Below are 22,065 nucleotides of genomic sequence, written 5' to 3' on the forward strand. Positions count from 1 at the left end.
ATCATGAATTCAAATTTAAGTTCACTGGAAGTGAAGCAGGTAAAATATAAGCATGGAAAAAGTCATGCCAAATTTAAAGTAACTAGGGTCTTCTTAAAAAAGAAATCTTTTCTCACAGGATATCCGTGCTATAATGGAGAACGTTCCAATTTCTTAGACAAACTTCCCAAGAGGCTATTATCCCATATGTCAGCATTGTTATTACCCATATAGTTTAATATCTTTTGATAATATTTAAATAACATCAGTATATGATGCAATTTCATGGACAGAATGATTAATCAAGTTTGCCAAAAATTTTTTATTTATTATCTATTTTTTTATATTTGCACAGTATTCCAGAAAGAATTGGAGGAGATTCCATTGTTTATGCATCAATAGATTTCCTTCCTTCTGAAACTGTGTTTTAGTAGTAAATAAGTTACATTAATCAGATATCATTATTGAAATCGAGTTCATTGATTTCTATCCCCAACTGAACATTTCAGATCCCTGAAACATAGGTCCTTAGTTTATACACTTTCGGGTGTTCTGTTCTTAAGCTCTAGTAACCAGCATACAGCTGCCATGTGCTACATAAAAAGTTAGACATACTGCCTTCTCCTGAAAAGTTCATACACTGCTGTTTATTTGTACTACTTCTCTTTTTCTCTAGCAATTTTAGACACATTTCCAGTAGGTTAAATTAATTTTTCAAGAAAGTACTTCATTGAACTGTATCAAATGACAGCATATAATAAAAAAGGTTGAATAATTGAAAAAAAGATTAGGACAACTCCATACTTTCCAGCAGAGCAGTGGTGATTACAGCTCTGAGAACACTTGGGAAGTAGTGGTTTGTTCTGTGGGCACCGGGAGAATGCATGGGGCTGGCAAACGCACGACTGTCAGGCACAGGGTGGTTTTCTAAGGGCCTTTTCGCTTTTCTGAACCTTCTAGTCCAGGAGGTTGCGGCCCAGTTCCAATATAATTCAGTCCATCAGCAAATGTGTATTCAGCATTATGCCTAATGAAAGTGAACAAAAAGAAATCTGTGCATTCTGGATTTACTAGTAAGGAGACTTCATGGAGGAACTGGCACTTAAGCTTTGGAAGACCCAGCTAAAATACCTGCAATTATATGGAGTTTTCTTTTCTCCAAGAGTTATTTTTTTTTTTTATCTGGAGTTCTATACACAAAAGGATCATGTTCATTCTAAATTTTAGTTAACTTATTACAATTAATTATTTAAAATTAGTGTCTCAAGAAGTACGTAAAAGCCAGTGGAGTACCTGTGGCTTAAGTTAAATATTATGTTTAAAGAAGGTTGCTGGTATTAAGTCAATATTTAATGAATGTTACTAGAGGGTGACATACACATTAAGTCCTTTGGGAGAAATATAAAGAATAGGAAAGAAGTGACACCTGTACTTGATAAGTTTGCGATCTAGCAGTCCTTTACAATGGGGATCAAATTACAGGACTCAGATTAAAAAGATATGAGCATATACCTAATTACACCTTTTTCTCTTCCTCACCTCTCCTTTCCTTCAAAACGTCCATCACAATAACAAAGCAATTACTTTTCCAATGGAGGACGTACATCCATCAGGGCAGAGGATTGCAGGATTGCTTTATTAACAAAAGCCAGTATAGGACCTAGTGAGTTGTGTGAAACAACGTCCGATTTTTCTGAAACTATTTCTTTTCTTCTTTCTCAGGAATCTCGTAGTGTATATTCCCACATATGTGTGTAAAGCCTAGCAGCTTAGGAGTTATATGTGAAATGTTTTCTTTCATTAAATAAAAGCAGCCCAGACACCATCTAAAACATGAATGCTCAGAGACTGTTTGATTCCTGACAAATGAAAGTGGAATGCATTGCCTGCTTATTAGAACATTAGAAGGTCTGGAATCCATGCAAAATGTCTCTTAAGCAACAGCATATGACAGGGAGTGCTTTAGACAATAACTGTATGTACATTTGGCAAACTGAGGCATGGAGGGCAGCCAAAGGCTGTGCCTATAATGGTCTGACAAGCACACACCCTGGGGTGTGCTGCTTTCCTAATAAAAAGATTTGTGAAAGAAAATGCATCAGAACTGCTAAACTAATAGCTTTAAATCCACCCAGGACAGCAGTTTCCTTTCAACATTAGCCAAGGGGCTGGTGGATACCACGAGATTGGGCTTTGAGCTTCACTGCAGTACTGTGGAGAGAAATAAAAGACACTGTGTTTCAATTCCAGGAAGGTTGTCAGTGACCAATCTCTGTCATTCTAGAAACCAGCTTGATTAGCAGGTCTTTCCTCATTATTTTACGCTCATTATTTTAAAAATTCATTGAAATTTGGTGATGTATAACTGTTTTGCAGCAAATTCTACTGTAAAACTATTTAGCTATATTTTACTGTGATAATTCTTATTTTTCCAGTTTGTTAATGTTATTATTTAAGAAGTACAAAAATGTGATAAAATCCTAATTAACTTGTATAGGACCCCATTTGCCAGCAATTGTTATGAATTTATAGAAAGTATTATCTTCCTTTTAGCTCTATTCAATATGTTTAAACACATGGTACTTAGGTTGTAATACTTACTGTAATCATTTTCATTATAGAATTTTTAATAACCACTTACGCTATTTTCATGTTAAGATTACACAAAGTGCATTTCTAAAAGTATTTAAATATTAGCATTATTTAACAACTAAAATCAAAATATAATCACACATATTCCAGGTGTAGGCTACTATGTTGGTTTTCTTTCAATGCTGGAATAAGTGAACAAACATTGCTATTTAATATATCCACAAAAAGTGTTCTGTTTTATTATACCAACATTGACTGTAATAAAAAAAAAACCTAGCATTAATAATAATAGTTTTTACTATTTACTCTGTTGTCTAGCCTATATTTCAAGCACTGTATTAGGTATTTACATTGTCTCACTTAATCTTTAAAACTGCCCCTAAAAGATAGGAATCTATATCCCATTTTTTTTCAGGTGAATTACCTGATTCCCATAGAGGTTAAATAATTTGCTTGAATTTTCATAGTTAATAAGTGGTGGAACTAGGAATCTTATACAAAGACCATGCACTTTCCGGTCTTATTTTAAGCCTAATAAAAATTTCTTTTTTCCATTGAATTATAGGTCTTTATTATAATGCATACAAGTGTTAATGACTCTATTTTATTTAAAATATGTTTCATGTATGGATTAGTCCCATATGTTAGCCCTTAGAATGATGACTAGAAGCTTGACATACTTAACCAACCCCCGAAATTGAGATAGTGTGTTGTGGATATTACTAAAAGTCACCTCAATGGGGAAAAAGATAAAGCTATAGAAAATTGCAATTGACTGGAATCAAACTACACTAGTTGCTTACAATTGATTGTGTGTTATTCAACCACAAAGATAAATTAGAACACAGACTACTGCAATAGAAAAGTGGTTTAGATGTCACAGAGACAGTATGACTATTTTTATCTCTCAGTTATAAACCATAGCTTACAGTGGCTGAAATGACATTGAACTGTTTTTCTCTTTGATGATTTACAGCCTGTATAGTGCATTTGTAAGAGCAGATGTCACATTTTATGTATTTGAAAGTGTCAACTCTGCTGACTTATGTCTGAAGATTCTGTTCTTGAATCAATAGAATGTAGTGATTTCCATTTCTTAAAAGTGATTTCCCCAACATCATAAAAAACACATAGTGACGATTGGTCATTATAATGCTGCAGTTAAACTCTTATTTTTGGTCTTGTATTTTACATACATCATACTGTTGATCATTATTTTGTGAAATCTGATTTGAATGAACAAGGAAGCTTCTAGTGAGCCAACGATGTTTGTGCTTAAACAAATTAAAAAATGTTTGCATTTCATCCCAGACATGGCTGTCCAAAGTCTAAGATGGATTGAGCAAAGGAAAATGCATCAGGGTTTTCATAATAAAAAATTATTCCCGGAAAGTCCACATATCCTTTATTCATCCCATATTTCAAATTGATTTTCATTTTACCATTTAGGGTGCAGTTACTGGTAGTCCCATCTTTTAAAAAGTCAAATTTGCATTTAAATAGAAACTGTTTCAATCATTTAACATCCGAAAACCCGAACATTTTATTCATTCATTTTTTTAATCTTTTTTCTGCCTTTCACTGTTGAAAAAAATCTTGTGTTGTACTTTTCCATAATGGTCATGAATTCTGAACTAACGACTGTAAGCGCCCTCTTCCTCTTGCCACTCATTAAATCCCATTGCTAATAGATCTTTGGACATAGTTCAGGCTCAGGTAAGAAGAGAGTAAAAGTAGGATATAAAAAACTTCATAGCTGACAAGTCATGGTAGCACAATATTTTCTTCAATTAGATCTGGAAAAAAAACACATTACAATGAATATAACTTATAGATAAATATAGTGACCAAATAGAAAAAAAGGCATTGAAAATAATAACCATGCAAATTGTTATTTTTTTTAAATATTGAAATCATAGAATAATTTTTTGTTACCTAGTAACTCATAGTAACTAATAGTGTAATGTAACTACAGAGGGTGCCAAAAAAATGTATACACATTTTAAGAAATGAAAAAACTATTACAATTGTAAACTCAATATATACCAATAATGAAAGATGAATATAAGTCATGTGTATACATTTTTTTGGCACCCCGGTATTTTCATGAAAAAGTGTAAATGTGTAAAAATATTTTGAAGGTTAGTTTGATTTTTATTTAAAATGTATCAGAGCCATTTATTCTTTAGAGAAGATGAAAGCACAGGTCAGTTTTATGAAAATGTAATTAGCTCAGAAGCCTCAAATTAAAAATTCGAAAACACAATAAAACACAGGCTTACATGTGAGGAAATGGAAACTTTCTTGTCAGCATTTGTAGACATCTATGTAATTCTCCCCATTCATTTGAGACACCATTTCCAACAATTTAAGAACATCAAGAAATGGCTTTAGTTGACTTTAACTTATAGTGCATTCATTCTGCCACAAAACAACTTAATGTTCATGACTGATGCATTCCCGGTAAGAAAGACTATTTCATAATATTTATCTTACTGCTTATTTACTGTCTTTTTACTTATAAAACAAAAGAAAAGCACTATAATTTTCATTCAACTGGTAATATGTACATATTAAATGGTTAGAAGATATTTTAAAATATTGACAGTTCATTTTATTATATGCCTGCATTCTTAAATAAAATATTTTAGTATTTTAAATTGTACCATTGTCAAGGTCCTTGATAATGGAGAGATATTTTCACTGATAAAGGGAAAGTTGTCATAAGTAACTATTCATAAGACAGTAATTCCACTATGAGCATTTTATGACTTATTTTTCCTGGTCTCTTTTGATTAGGGGTGTGTGTGTGTGTGTGTGTGTGTGTGTGTGTGTGTGTGTGTCTATGTGTCTGTGTGTTTGCAACTAACAGTACAACATATACCATTTTGTCATCTGATTGACCTTACAACTATTTCAAAAAAAAGCAGACCAAAGTTACTGAAAAGAATAGTACTTTTTAATCTTTTGTTTTGTTTTGTTTTGTTCTATTAACAGATGCCTGTCTCTGGAGGTCCATATTTTTATCTTCAGACTCAGGTCTGTCATTAAAACTCACAACTGCAGTTTGTTTGCATCCTTGTATGATCACATAACTGAGTAAGGCACAAAATACCTTGTTCTCAATTTTGCTCACTCCTGTCAATTCAAGTCCCATCATAACTGACGAGTGATAGCAGTGAGTTGCTAGAGTCACTTTTCCCATCATTAGATGTTTGCCGGTTTCTGCATGCAGTTTTTTAGGGTCGGGGTGGGAGGTATGTGTTAGGAGAAGCGAGAGAAACTGAACCACAAATATCTAGCATTACTTAAATCAAGAAAACTATTAGTATAGAATTAGGACAGGGAAGACAAACAACTGTCAGGTGGTTCTTGCTATTTCTTTGATGTATGAGCAGCACAGTCTACATCTGAAAGGTTGTAATCTTGAAACTCAGTCTGAACTTAGGGAACCTGGGAGAGTCCTTTATGCCACATGGGAGGTGAATAATTGAGACAGATAAAGCATCATCTTAGTTCTCGCAGATGTTTAGCCAACTCATTTCTTGGAGACTATTACAGAGATTGCTATTGTGTCAGACTACAATAATTACCAATTGTACTAAGCTTGCTGTCATAATTCTATTACAAGCCCATATTCTCTTTCTAGGTTAGAGAGTCTAGATAGATTAGTGGGAAAAGAGAGAGAAAGACACACCCAAATGAGATAAGAAAGCATTTTTAAATTTCATAATTGAATTGCCTGGTTTAAATTTAATTTCTTGAATTATTTCAGTGTTTACCTCTGTGTGCCAAATTTTTACTATGAGAGTTGTGATATGTGACAAAAAGAAAATTTCCTTTGCAGTGGAGTTTTCATCTCTTTAATGTGTTTAAGTGTGTGTTTCTGATTACTGATATAATTTTGGTATACAAATGTCAAAACGTTACAAAAAGTTCTCTCTCTCACTTTCTATATATTGCTATACTAAAAGGATCAAGGCAACACTGATCTAGAGCAAGTTATCTACTAAGTAACGATGCTGAGTAATTTCAATTAAGTGAATTATACAGACCTCTAGAGGAATTGAAAGATTCTCCAGCTGAACTGAGTACTGCAGGTCCTCAAATAACATTGTTTTAGTTCAACGTTGTTTTGTTATAATGTCAACGAGGGAAAAACAATCTATTTCTGGCGGGACCACTGTCTGTGTGGAGTTCGCACGTTCTCCCCATGTCTGTGTGGCTTTTCTCTGGGTCCTCCCATTTCCTCTCACATCCCAAAGATGTGCAGGTGAGGTGAATGGGGTGTCTACATCATCCCAGTCTGAGTGAGTGTGGGTGGGTATGAGGCCCTGAGTTGGAACGGCGTCCTGTCCAGGGTGGGTCCCGCCTGGCACCCTGAGCTGCCCAGAGAAGTTCTGGCCACTATCACCCTGAACTAGAATAATCGGGGGAGAAAATAATGATGCTACTTGTTTTGGTTCATCTTTCTTAAATGTCGGTATAACTCACATTTATTTCAGTGTTTAATATTAAAAGTATTTTTGGTTTTTATTTAGAAGTTTGGCGATGTTTTTGTGATTAGAAATATGCTGTAGGAACTTAAGTCGTGTTTCTGTCAGTTGGCCTATGGTAACACTGGTTTCATTATATATCGTTTTGCTTCAAGTCAAAGTTTCCAAGAACCTGTTGATGACGTTAAGTGAGGACTTGCCATATGTCTAAACAAGAAATTCCGTTATTACAGGTTGATCTAAAAGGTACTTAGAATGTAAAACTTTGGCTCAGTTATAAATCCAGTGGATAAGACAATATCTAATTGCATTTTCTATAGCATTCAGCTCATTTTTCCCAATGAACTTTAAATAATATTCATGTAGCCTCTAGCTCCTCCTTTGTACACGCTGGGTATTCCCATAGTGTCTTCACTATAATTACTTTATTATTTCTACAGTGTATCACCATAGACGCAATTTTCCTTTCTTATCACTTTCTCTTTAATATCACTTCTCCCTTGCTGCCAATCAATTTGATTTAGCTTTATTTTATAACCCCCTCAGCTATTATCTGTAAGAACTGAATATACACATCCATTCTTTTCATTTCCTCCAAAGGATTTCCTACTCTTTTACCCTCTCTATCTTTTTAGATCAAATTCTTCCTCCTGTAAAGACATGACATATTTTTAAAGGGTACTCAATTGTGTGTGTGTGTGTGTGTGTGTGTACGCTATATATTTTAACTAAGTGTCCAGATTCCCAATTTCCCTTGGTCTTCCTGTCTTGATTTTCAGGCTTGCAGAATTACAAAGAAAAATACTTTTACATTATTTTAAGTTTTAAATCTGACTTTAAAAACCAAATCCAGCCCATCTTGTGTCTACTATGCAAGTTCCTATGTTGATCATACAAAATGGCTTGGCTGTCTCTTCTTTCACTCATGAAGTGAGAGAAACTCATTCAAGTTAATAAATCTAATTTTCGCTAGAAATCCCCCAGAGTCACATTGTGAGTCTGACTTGATAGCTCCCCGTACCTCTTTCTAAAAGAAAAAAGATATCACCACACCATTACCTCTCTGGTGCTCTCGCCTCCAGTGATGTGCTCTGCCTTTCTGTCCATGTCTTTCTCACACATGGACAAGGAGAGCCCTGCTGCAGACACTCATGAATCTCTCTCCTTCAGATGTGTCCTCTGTACTAGCAGTCTCATCTCGAAGTGATCAATTCTCAGCGTATTGATTTTATATTTTATATCAAGATATGTCCTAGGTAGTCACCAACCCTGCGATTCTACATCTTTGTTTCTTTCCCCTTCAGGGTCTACAGTATTTCCACAATAGTCTTGACAACAATTTCAATTCCTAACTTTTAGTTTCCAGAAACTTGGTCAACTTTACTTCTTAGTTTCTTTTCTTTTCTCTTTTGACTTGCCATACCACGCAGGGACTTAACTTCCTTTTTCTAGCCGTAATGCTATAATTTCTTATCACTTCCTGAAATTATATAATGATGTTCCCATAATTGAACATTCAACTTTTATTTGTTTTAGGACTTCTTTATCAGATTCATTTTTAATGAAGTAGCCACTGTCTTGTCTTTAAATCAGTTATTTTCAGTCATGTCACTAATCTCAAAAGCAAAAATATTTTGTTCTCCGTTTATGCTAGCCTGGTTATCAATGAGAGTTGCAGAAATTCTCCACAACAATATGAATTTAGCTTCTTTTCAGTTATTGGAAAGGCTCAGCTGCTCATGGAAACTCATGTCACCAAAACAAATGTTTTAATTTTAAAGCAAACATTTTTATTATAAACATGATGCCAAAGAAAACATTTGGTAGCAAAAGGAAGCAACAGATTGAACTGAATTAATAAAATAAATTAGTAACTGGTGATTTTGGAGTGTTCTCTGTTGGAAACATTCAGAGGATTTAGAAAATTCACCTAATTTCTTGTACTCAGGCTGTTTGAGATCAAGGTCAACCTTTGGACTTCCATATTCAAAATAGGAAAACTTTCTGAATTGATTATTCAGTTAACTAAATCTTTACAAAAGCAGTGAACTTTGATTATATGTTCCTAATTATTGTTTGGGGACCAGATATACCTTTTAGGATGCTACTTATTAATAACTAAAACATTTTTCAAATCTTACCATATATTTTTATTGAGTCAATGGTAATCCTCTTATATTAAATTATTTTGTATATGTTCACCATTGATTATCTGACATTAACATGACCATGATATTGTATCTGATAGTATAGTCTGAGCATTTATGTAATATGAATGGCCTAAGAATAAGCAATTTCCAAATTTGTAATTCCATTCTAAATTATACACACACACACACACACACACACACACACACACACAATGTAAACTTTATTCAAGGTCAAAAGTAAGAAATTATTACTAAAATTTTGATGATCTAATGTTGGCTATGACTCTGGACTTTTATTTTTAAGATACTCCACATGCTCAGTTTGATCTTGTCAAAAAATGATCTGCAAACACAGCACTTAAGTGGAACACAGCAATAACTAACTAACTCATTGACTCAGATGTCTTTCTGCACTTGGCAGGCTGATGAATGTAGTTGTTCCGGTTGGATGGGATGGGAATCTGTGACTCTGAAGCTTTAAGGCCTGTCTTCCAAAGTGAAAGACTCCTCAACCTCCTCAACAACCTCCTCGTTCCCAAACAGAAATGCACTTAAATTGGGTCCAAAGGTTGTTCAACCTGAACTGTTGGTTCATGTCTTACTCCACGGGTCTCCAGCCTGGCTTTAGTCTTGCTTCTTTCTTCTAAGTTTCTCGCCTCTCAACAATAACTTTGAAAGCAGCCCTCCATTTGTTACAATTCTCATCAAATCTGCTCGTGGATACCTACCTTATTTCATGGATTCCTGCAGCTTTCACATTTCTACCTGTGGATATTTGAGGGGAAAGGCTGTGACTCTTTCAGGCTTATTTTGCATTGGACATAGTCTTACCTTTGTATTTTTATAAGACCTCTTTCAGAGTATGCTACAGAGGGGTCAGTCAGTCTGGTTCTGGTTATTAGTCTGAAGATGTGTGTTTTATATAGTGGTACATTTCTAAAAATACTTAGGTAGGAAATCAACCACCACAGCTATGCGAGTTTGAAAGAGAGCTCTAGGTGTCCATGGCGGAGGCTGAAATGGGGACTGTCATTGCCTAACTAAACATTTAGCTTTCTGCTAATTCCACCCAATCACCTCCTCAACTCAAACTCAAATACTGTTGTCTTTTCCAAAGAAATTGGTATGACTATTTTATTGTTGTTTTTATTAAGCCAAGAACAGTTTTCTAAGGTAGTAAATATAGCTGTATATTTTGCGTATCACATTTTTCTCAAGTAGGGGCTCACTGTTATAATTCAGTACAAAAGTATCAAAAATATCAAGGTACAGAAAAAGGAAGGGGACTCTCTAGTATTAAAATGTCACTAAGAAGTAAATTAAAGTTATAGGAAAGGGGCTTGACCTAGTTAATTTTTTTCCTTCATTATTAAATTACCTTTACCTATTTACTTCTTTGTTACAACCTACCTTTATCCAGAAAGGACTTAAGAAAAGGCAAATGTTTATAATCTAATCTGTGTGCAGGATTGGAACCTTGATGATTCTGAGACGAGCACTGGATACTCCTCAGAAATAAAACTCTGGGAAGGAAGACCCTTGAAATTGAACTTAGAAATTAGACTTGGCTCCAGCCAGATCTGTCCCAGTCACACGCCACACTCTCAATCTCTGCTTAGCTTCCTAGTGTGGGAAAACATTGTGAGGCCTTGTTGTAAAAACTAATTAAACAATATATATAGAAAACTTGAACCCTGAAATATGTATTACACATGCAAAGCATTTTCAGGGAAGAGCACATTTCTTTACATTCTCCAGGACTGAACGGAAAGTGGAAATATGCTTGTCAGAAAGAGTAAAACTGCTATAAAAATTACAATGTTCAAACTGGACGAGGAATAGATTTCCATATTTATTGAGTAAGGGGAGAACAGGCCCAGTAACGGAGGGAATACCAACTAGATGAAATGTGGCATCTGGGACAAGTAAATTAAAATGATTCCCTGCCCCAGGAAAAACCCACTAAAAACAACTGCTTTTTACTCTATCTCATTACTGAGTGAATCACCTCGGTTTTGAAATGGCACAAAGTAATCGAAATGATATTTTACTTGTTGGTAAGGATTCATTCAAGCAAGTGCATCAGTCACTGAGTTACAAATGCTGAAGTATATTTTTCATGATGGAAAAGATGACCAGCATAGAAAGAGATGGGTCTAATTGCTCTCCTCCAATTCACCATATTTTTATAACATAAAATGAACACAATTTATTTTTCTATGTTGGAGGTAATCACTTTTGAGTGTATTTCTAGTTTGCTAGTTTAAATCATGCGTTCTCAGTCATATGCGTTATCTAGAGGAGTGGCGAGGACTTGATAAACAGTACCTATGTACACTATGTATTTTGATATAATTATATAAATTTTAAGTAATATATAATTTGATATAAAATGTAAGTAATATTCACTGTGTCATTAAAATGAAAGAAGATGACTATTTTTGCAATCTTTATTTTGATTTTTATGGCACTGTAGTTCATCAAATATTTGCAGTTAACTCTCTTAAGAGTAAAATCAAAAGAAATTTGTGATCCATAAACAGAAACTTGGAATACTCATTTTGTCTTTGGGAAATTGAAATTTTGTCTTTGGGAAACAAATCCCTAGCCTCTGTATTATAAAGAAGCTACTTTTTGGTATTTTGCTTATGAAATAAAAAAGAAAAATCACATTAGGAGATAAATTGGGATTTGTAATAAATGCTGTACTCTTAGATCTATACTTATTATCATAGCAATTTGAAATCCTCAAGTGAAGTTTAAATAAAGTTAGTGGTAGGTGCTATTGATGGTGATGATATTGATGACGAAAGATTTAAACATTTAAATAAGTTTTGTTTATTAAGTTGAATATACATTAAAAAGGACATGTTCTCTGCCACTGAAATGCTCATGGTCTGGTAGCACAGACAGTTATGCAAAGAGTGTATTGAATCTTACTGTGACGTACACAGAGATGTAAGGATGTACGACACATGGAGGGGATAGTGATATGTGAGGAAGAAGTTGATTGAAATGACCAGAAAGTAATAAAAGTCTATCAGCTCTTGCAGTCTTCAGGGCAGTGGGCCACCTTCTGATACCCAGGTCAGCTTGGTGGCTCTTCTAGAGTATTTTGTCACCTGTACGGAAATGAAAGTCAGATCAAAAGGGGAGAGAAGCCAGGTCATCTCTGAAAGATTAGGAAATATTTTAGAACTTTTGTTTGATTTAATATATGTTTTCAATTGTATGGTCTTACCGTACATGCATCCTCTTAGCTCTGTAACACAATTTTACCATAGACTTTCTGCCATTGGGTGTATTTAGAGCTTAGCAGTAGGGAATTATTATGGCAGTCATGCCAGGAGAAAAAAATTCAGCATTCTAGACAACAGCACTTTTCTAGGAGGGACTTCAAGTTCCCAAGAACCCTAGGGAATTTTGTCTTTTCTAAAATTAAAACAAACAAACAAAAAACCTTGTTATTTTTAAAGCTACAGTCTAAATAGAGATATATTAGACTGGTGCAAAAGTAATTGCGGTTTAAAAGGTTAAAAACAATAGTAAAAACCGCAATTACTTGTGCACCAACCTAATATAACTTTACTGATTTTTTTTTCCTTAATGGAAATGTGTGTGTGTGTGTTTGTTCTTTTCATTCCCTCTTTATGCAAATTTGAATGGCTTCATCTGTATTTCCTTCATCGCAACACAGAGCGATTATTTCTCTGAGTTCTCTCAGGCACTGCCATATCCCTCTATTGAGTCTCCACTGAAAATGCAGACTTTTCTATACTAAAGTCTATACATTACTGAAAAATTAGAAGTTCACATATGTCTTCAAAGAAGGCCATTTCCAGTTATCCACTCTCTTGCTTTCTGGTTATTCTAAATTTGGCTTAGGTCTCTAGAAACTCCTGATACTGACAAGAAATGTTGTGGATCTAGGTTACAATAGGCTGTGTTCTATTTTTTAAAAATTTCCATAGGTAAAACATTTCACAAAGTCTATACTTAGATCATATAGTACGCTACCATGGCAACTGGTCACCCAGCCAAGTGGGAGGCTGATCTAGGTATTCTAAAATGTGGTAAGAGACTTTTCCCCTTAGGTCATCAGAGAAGATTCTAGAATTTCCCAGAAGGACTATTACAAATAAATTGAGAATGCAAATTATACGAAAAGACAAAATCAATGACTCAAGAGTAAAGGTCTGTGATCGTAGATTTAGAGGAATATATTCAGGTTAGCCCTCCCTGCCTGCCCTTGACCCGGTCCAGCAGCTTGAACATTGAATGGCACGACTGAAATGAAATGCTCGGTCAGCCCAGAATCCCATCTTGGTCTTACCTCTGGGTCTTATTACTATTTTAATTTCCTCTCAGAAGAAACTCTGGCCTCACCGTGTCTTAAACGCATTCATTATCTTTCCTTGGAAAGTTTCGCTGTTTCTGCACCTGAGGATGAGAAAGACATTTTCCCATCTGGCCCAACAATTCCTAGCTTGGGCTTTAGAACATTCGGTGCTTACTTGACAGGTTCCTCCTTCCACTGTTCCTGGTGGAACTTCATTAATATTCATCAAAGTCAGTGGCCCTCTTAAAGAAGCTGTAACCATAAATATCCCTTGGCTACACACCTCCATCTCCCCTGAATGAAATCTATCCTTACATAAAACAGACTATTTGTTATGAAAGTGTAGCTTCAAGACAATGACCCTAGACTTCTCATATACAGATATTCTGGATTCCTCCTTGCTAGTAAGTCCTTCACTGTTCTGTCAACCCCTAGAGCCAAATTGGTGACTCTTCCTGGTTCAGGTTCCAGACTATCGTCTGAGTTCCTGCAGTCTGTGTTGGTTGCCCCCCTAATTCTCCGCCCACCTACAGAACAGAGGTGCCAGGCTTTCCCTGAGCCCAATGACCAGCTGAGCCTTTCCTGACGGTGACCCATGTTCTCCCACTCTCCCTGTTCTCTCACTTCTTTTTCTTAACTTGGGTGTCTGGGGACAGCCTAGTCTAACTTCCATTGTTGGAATCTTACATCATGAAAATTTCTTACATATGCAACAATAAAGTTAACAAATAAACACAGTCATGCATAGAGAAAGATAATCTCTTTACAGTTTTATCCCCCTCATCTCCAAACTTGAATTTGTAGGTAAAGGAGAATGGAGGTGAAAAACATTGAGCCAATTTAACAGTGATGAGAGTTCTATTTAGTTGGCTTCAAAAAAGCTGAGTAACAAAATAAATAAGTCATGGAGATGTAATATACCCTATAGGGAATACAGTCAATAATATTGTAATAACTTTGTACAGTGACAGATGGTTACTAGACTTATCGTGCCGATCACTTCATAAGATATATAGGTATCGAGTCACTGTGTCGTACACCTGAAACTAATGTGATGTTGTATGAAAACTAAACTTTAAAAAAAATAGAGAGGAAAACAGAAGTTGAGTAATGCCTACTTCTAAGAATACTGCTTTTGCTTAGCAAAGAGTCCTTTGCAGTTTCTATAAGATGATTGATTGGAATGTGGATGTTTTCTTTTATGCGAGCACGTGACCACTATTCTCTATAGGAGGCTGATACTAAAGATTCTTTCAGTAAGTTCAGAAGATGACAGAGTATTATCGACCATGAATCCATGCAGAAGAAATGAGGAGTCTGCTATCCAATGCAAAAAATAATGTCGGGCACCTAAAATGTGCACGTGCTTTTAAAAGTAGGAATTTATTCTGAAATATCTAGATATGAATATATTGTATACTGCTGAAACAGACAGACATCCTGTGCCAATAGAAGGAAGAGAAAAATCTGTACAGTATTATGGTATTTTCCTTTTTGAAAGCACTGATGTATTTCTACCTGCAGGGAACACTCGCGTGTACTGACCAAAACATAGAGAAAAAAATTATGTGGCTGCATCCTGGCTGTCAGTCAACCCCTAAGCAGCTCCGCCAACAGAATTCTTTTAGACTTGGGCCTCTGTGTTTGAACTTCTTTCTTGGTTGCCTATGCTTGCCACCCTTCGCCTTGCTTTCATTCCATTTCAGAAAATAACTATTTTTACATAAACTACAAAGTTACAGCCAGCAGCATGTGTAGCAGAGACAGATAGCCTGCAGTTGCCCAGGGACTTCTCATTTTATCTTCGCACAGACCCAGCATGGCCTGCCAGGTACAACTAGTGTAACGAGGACTCCAGCGTCTCCATCATGCCAGCAGCCCAGCCAATGCCAAGATCCGTGCGTTGATACGCTGGGGCTGCTTGACAGCCCAGGGAGGTTCTGTAAATCATGCTGCTCCCATTGATTACGGTCTGAGAAAGTATTAACCCTCCTTATGACCCCAAGATGTACTTTCTCCACAAGTGTGTGTTTGCAACATCAGTGCATTACCAGATGAATTCCTTGCTAGAGATAAAATGGTCTCACAAAATGAGGACATTTGGAGCAAATCTGAGTATTGCCTAGCATGTTTCTTTGGGACAATTTCTAAAGTCACAAATCTCATTTACGTTTTATATTACTAGTGCAGAGAGTAAAAGCCTGTTGCAGAAGATACACTTTTTAACTAGACATTGATAGCCCCCCAAAAATGGTAAGGACAGAAGTGAGCAGGTCTTAAAAAGTGATTGGGTTGATATCCTTAGTGACAATTGCCACACACACACACACACACACACACACACACACCAGAACTTATTGTCGTTTTTTCTTTTAATTTTTCTATTCTACCTTTGGGGTTTCTATAGATACTCTTGGGTTCTCCTAAATAGCACCATCACTTTGGAAAATCAGACTTCCTCTAATTCTTGAAGAAGCACATGATTCACTGTCTTTTCTAGCTTGAAGGCCAATGCTTAATTGTGTTGTTAGTCGTATCCTAAATGAGCAATTCTCTTCAGCTTCATTAAATAGGATAATTTGGATGGCACAATTATCAGCCATTTTTCTCAGAATCACAATTCATGTTTGTCAGCGTGTTGTCCTGGTTGTCTTTTCCCACCATGGGATGGGACCGCAGGGCATCACCTTCTCACACAATCTATAGTGTGACCAGGTCAGCTCTGCAACCCGCCGTCTACGCTTCATCCTCGCAGCACACTTCCTTTCTGCCTCAGTTTTCCTTATCTGTCAAATCTCACCTGATTCTTGTGGGGCTTATAAGAACTGTGAATACAGGTAAAGCACTCAGAAAAATGCTCCATTTTGTAAGTGTTCAATAAATGTTAGATTAAAAGCAAAATGAAAGTCGTGAATAAAGGAATTGTCTTTGAGGGCCTAAGGGGAAAAGCATTTTTTTACCCTATAGGATATTTCCAAGGGATACATTTAGGTTAACTGTGGTCCACACTTCAGAGGGTATGGGTGGAAGATGGGAGGGTGTCCCAAGTTCCCGGGCTGGTCAGTTCCAAGCCCGCTCTGCTGGGTTACAGGCTCACCTACTGACCAATACAGAAACGCTTTTGACAAGGCATTTGTGAAAAAGTGTAGCTTTAGCAATTGGCAGCAAGTACATACAAGCTTGCATTTGCTGGGATGTTCCGGAAGGCTCTTCTGGCCCAGCCCTCCCCCATGTCTGCTGGTCCACATTACTTTTGCATCGTAGAGCTGTGACATTGACAGTGGAAACTGATGGTGACTTCAGTGTCCTTCAAATAGGGTTTGTAGAAGCAATCTTAGTGTGAAAGGAGAGGAGTGCTTTCTCCTCTAAGTTGCTTTTTATTGCAGTTTACAGAAACCAACTCTAGCTAGCTGAAGCAACAACAAAAATTTAGGAGGATACTGGAGTGTTTCATGGAATCCAGGAAGTGAAAAACTGAGTCTGGGAAGGACAACAGAATGTTGAGCCCACCAAAACATGGTTAAAAGTATAGTCTCTGGAACCAAACCTCGTCGGAGTTCGTATCCCAGCCCTTCAGCTTGCTAACTGTGTGATCACAGACGAGTTATCTACCCACTCTTTGCCTCCGTTTCCCCTGTCTGAAAAACGGAGATAATAATAATTAAAAGAGGTAGTATCTGAAAGGACTCGGGATATTGGGACACAGTAAGTGTTGCATGAGGGCTGGTCAAGTTAAAACCATGGACATTCATCCCCCCCCCCCCCCACACACACACACCCCACCATGGAGCTCTGACATTGCTGGGACTCAGCTCTGAGAACTTTGTGTCTCTGGAGTGAATCTGATTGGCCCAGCCTATGTCTGACCTCAAATCTGGTTCATGAAATGTGGATAGGGCTCCTGTATGTTGACCCTTCTCCTTGGGCTGGGGTCAAAGAGGAGTCTGTCCAGAATGGGGACTTTGGTATGAGGCCTCTAGCCATGACATGCTTGCACCCTTCAGAGTTCAAAAGGAAGAGAGATCATAAAATATTTTATTTGAAAATAATTTACATTAATAACTAACACATTGTCAAATAGTGCTAATGGAAATACGCTTACTTTTTTCTGTAGAAATATCAAGTGTCCTACAACCCTAATATTTGAAGAGCTTAATGAGATGCAAGTGGAATAGCATATGTTCTTTTGTTAACACCAAAGGAGAAAACAATTACTCAAGCAGCCATTTAGCTCATAGTTGATGGGAATGAAACACTAGAGGCAAAATATGTAAAACTGCTGATACACACACACACACACACACACACACACAGTTGACCCTTGAATAACATGGGTTGAACTGTGTGGGTCCACTTATATTCAGATCTTTTTTAATAAATATTCAGTCAGCCCTCTATATCCCAGGGTTTTGCATCCTCAGAGTCAGTTGACCATGGATCAAAAACAGTATTTTCAATCCGTTGTTGGGAATCTATGGATACCGAGGGCTGACTGTATGCATTAATCTGCACCATTTTATATAAAGGACTTGAGCATCCACAGATGTTGGTATCCACGTGGATCCTGGAACCAATACCCCGCAGATACCAAGGGATGAATGTAGATAAGTTTTTGGGGAATCAAAAGTTATACACGGATTTTTGACTGTGTAGGTGGCCAGTGCCCCAACCTCTGCATTGTCCAAGTGTCAACTGTATACCAAATATTGGTGATGTCATTGCACAGAGGGATGCTCCCTTGTCTCATGGATACCCTGCACCTCAGTACCCATGTGATCCCTCTGGAGACACAGGCTTACGCTGAGAAGGGCAGTTTATTATACCATTCACTAAGCTTAGCTGAAATAGTTTATAGTCTAAGGTTTTACAAGAGTGCATTGACCTCTGCTAGGCTATCAGAGAAGAACAATATGATTATTTCTATCTTATGTATAAAAAAATCTGGTGAACCAGTGAAGACATAAATGACTCCCTCCCATCTTGGCAGTTTGACCCACCTTTACATCTTCCTCTAGGTTTCAGAGTTGTAGTGGAGGCCCACACAGCTGACCATTGGGAGGCCATTGGCACAGCTCCAGGCCTGTACACCACTGGTCCAAGGAGTTTGGAAGCAGCATATAATAACACCCCTCACCTCAGCTTGGAGATTCCCAGTGCATATAGGCATATTAAAGACTGAGAAGTCCTGTAGTAAGCTTTTCTCCTTTTTCATTTTTTTAAAAATCGTTTTCCCAGCCTTTTCCAAACTTGTTGGTCCACTGAACCTATTTTTACAGAATAACTCCTAACGTCCAAAAGACTTAGTTTTGTGAGACATAGTTTGAGAATTGCCCATGGGGATTAACAACTATGTTAATCCACACCTTTAAATCTGTCCTAGTTTCATCATGACAGCTCAGGGGTTGGCATACTTTTCTTATAAAGGGCTGGATAGTAAATATTTTTGGTTTTGCAGGTCAGACATTCTATGTCACAATCGACTATTGGAATATCCTACAAAAGCAACCACAGCAATACATAAATACATGAGTATGGCTGTGTGCGACAAAACTTTATTTATAAAAATAAGTGGCAGGCCAGATTTGGCCCATGAATGTAGTTTATGGAACCCTGACTTAGATGAATGAATCCATTATTCAAAACCTACTTCTATTCACAAAAACCTGCGTTTCTTTGGTAGCTTTCCACTCATGCTTTTGAGTTTTCATAGTTATCTCATTTCTTTATAGTTGCCTCATTTCAGGCTTTGCAATGATGAAATTGACACTTTAGTTCATCATTCAAAGTTCCAGATCACTGTTCATCCAACGTATACCTTTTAGATAGTGTCTCTTCATCTAGACTTTGCGTGTATCTGCTGTTATTAATCACACTGCATAGTGGTAATGAACCCATCTAAGACCTGGGGATTCAGAAGGCCTGAGTTGGGATTCCTGCATCACTTCTGACTTGTTCTGTGCTTTGTTTGGGCCAGGTTCTCTTCGATGAGCCTAAATTCCCATATCTTTAATAGGAAGAGCTTCAGTATAGAGCAGAGGTCTCCACTGACCCTTGGGGGTAAGGGAACTACCCAGAGTGTGCATGACTTCAGGAATGTAGATTTGCCTTCCTTTCTGCCAGCCTCACTTACGTTAACCTCACATCCACCATCCTCACTTCTGGTGTCTCTGGTAATGTGAACGTGGCGCTGAACTGACCGAGACCCTGCTGGTTAAAGATACTTGCCAGAGTTCCCCACAGTAGCTAAACACAAGCCACCTACTTCATCACTTCATCAGGCACAGACTTGGAGGCTTAGCTGTCAGGGATAATTCTGACTCTACATGTCATTTACCTTAAAACGAATTTAGAACCAAATACCAATGCCACACCCCCCACCTCAGATTTTGAAAAACCCTTCTAGAATAAGTACATCAATTAATTTTACTATTTTCCCTTGTTTTTGCATTTCAGTGGTTTACAATGCAACCTCACAATGAGTATTCTTCCTATCTGTAGTATAGAAAAGAGGCAAAATATGGGCATTTAACAAATACAAATTGAACTCTGAGTCTTGACTAAAAACCAAAAAGGTGAAAAGGGTTCACGTCCCAGGGCACCATTCCTCTGAGTACGACAGTGTCTGTCGTCCTGCATTTCCCCCTGTCCTTTGACCCCCTTCACGATGGTGAGACAAGTGGCGGGTGTGATGACATTCTGCTTCAGCGTTGGGCTTAGATGCAAGTGCCCCATTGGGCCTGGTTCTCAGATGATACGAGTGTCTGGAACACTGGGGAAAGTGTGACACAAACTTAATATTAGGGATTTTTCCAGGGTCAGTTGACTATCCCAACTTCAGAACCTAACTCCACAGAGAACGAAACTCTTCTGGACTTCTAGCCTGTCCACAATTTCTCCAAAACATGCGCAAACATATTGATGTCAGCTCTAGGCTGCTTAAAGAGGCAATGAAATTCAGAGTCAAGGCTCCTCAATTAAGCTCCATTTACCTTTACATTATAACAGCCAGGCCTTACTTCACAGCAGGATGACCTAGGAACAAAGCCTGAAGGCTATGGGCAAGTTAGGCGGTGTCACTACTTCTCTCTTTTTTATTCAGCTCTTTTTCTGTCTTAATATGTCTTTTCTTTTTGTACTCAAGGCAGTGAGTGAGTGTATCATTTACCGGCTAATAAGTCGTCTGACAAGATAGCCACTTTGTACCTAATTGTTCAGTTTATTTATGTATTATTGATGAGCCCAGACTTGAATTCTGCTTCCCTTGGAGTCTACTTGATAAATCTCTTGGCTAATCCTAAAACGTTGAATTACTTGCTGGAGCAGAATACATGACATTGCTTTTACTTTGTATTCCTAAAGTCCCTGGATATACATTTCAATATCTGTGTTTAACAGTAAGAAATAAAATAAGATACATAATTCAAATTGTTCTTTGAAATTTAAAAATAGAAGGTATAAAACGCATTCATCAAATCATTTTCTGACTCGAGGCGTATACGGTCTCCATTGCTTAAAGTTACATTGAACTGTAGGAACTAAATCCCAAACTATAATCTCACATGCTTTACTGTGGTTTCAGTTGCAACCAATGGAATTGCACACCAGCAAATGAGAGTGAGGATTGGGAATCTATATTCTATTTCTAAATCCTGTGGTGGTTTTCACTGGACACCATAGCTGAGACACCAGGGCCCAGCTCTGAACGCCATGAAGATTTTCCTGCTCTTTCCGATCCTCTGATTAGCAGAGCCACTTCCCTTAAGTGTCCTCTCTGTCCCGTGTTTCTCCATCAGTAACTTTAAGTGATGGCACTTAAGTACTATGTTTAAGCAGAGTAGTGAGGGTTTTTAAATGAGCTTATTGAAGTGCATTGAGATTAGACCATGCCATTTGATGTTATAAAGATTAGTATTTGACCAATAATCAGAGCACTGAAATTATAGATCAACATATGTGAGAATTTTTTTGTCCCTTACAAGATTTATAGCTATTGATGAATCATCAGATGTCCCTTTGTGCTCTCAGGTCCCTCTGTACTCACAAGCAGAAGAAATGGAGGTTTTAAAAATGGGAGGGCTTCTTGCAACCTTCAAACATGTTCGTTCCTCGTAAAACCCAAAGGGTTAGGGATCATTTCACAAGGCCCTAGGTAGGATGTATTCACCAATCTGCAGAAAAACAAGAGAGCATATGTTCATTTGATCTCTTAACTACAGAACCAAACAACTTCTCGAAAATGTATACCTATCCCGCCTTTATTATACATTTTGATGCTTTGTTCATCAAGGCGATTTTTTAGCTGTCTTTTAAAACTTGTGGTAATACACATATAACATGAAATTTGCCACCCTAATCACTTTTAGATGTACATTCACATTACTGTACAACTAAGCTCTAGAACTTTCTTGTCTTCCTAAACTGAAAATCTGTATCCATTAAACAACTACTTCCCATGTCCCCCTTACTGCAGCCCCTGGTAACCACCATTCTACTTTCTGTTTCTGTGAGC

At 37.1% G+C, this 22,065-nt stretch overlaps 1 protein-coding gene across 3 annotated transcripts in view; it reads left to right on the forward strand.

Annotated features, from left to right (window-relative positions):
* TOX (thymocyte selection associated high mobility group box) overlaps positions 1-22,065 on the forward strand; it is a 295,083-nt gene that overhangs the window by 103,230 nt on the left and 169,788 nt on the right. The window contains exon 2 of one of the 3 annotated variants that reach the window (XM_074318657.2): positions 5,569-5,610. The exons of the other annotated variants lie outside the window; for them this stretch is intronic. Coding sequence (XP_074174758.1) covers positions 5,569-5,610 — 42 coding nt within the window. The remainder of the gene's footprint in view (positions 1-5,568; positions 5,611-22,065) is intronic. 3 annotated transcript variants of the gene reach the window in all.

The sequence above is a fragment of the Rhinolophus sinicus genome, chromosome 7, assembly GCF_057876585.1.
Source record: "Rhinolophus sinicus isolate RSI-liver-muscle chromosome 7, RSI-T2T, whole genome shotgun sequence".
NCBI classification, from domain to species: domain Eukaryota; kingdom Metazoa; phylum Chordata; class Mammalia; order Chiroptera; family Rhinolophidae; genus Rhinolophus; species Rhinolophus sinicus.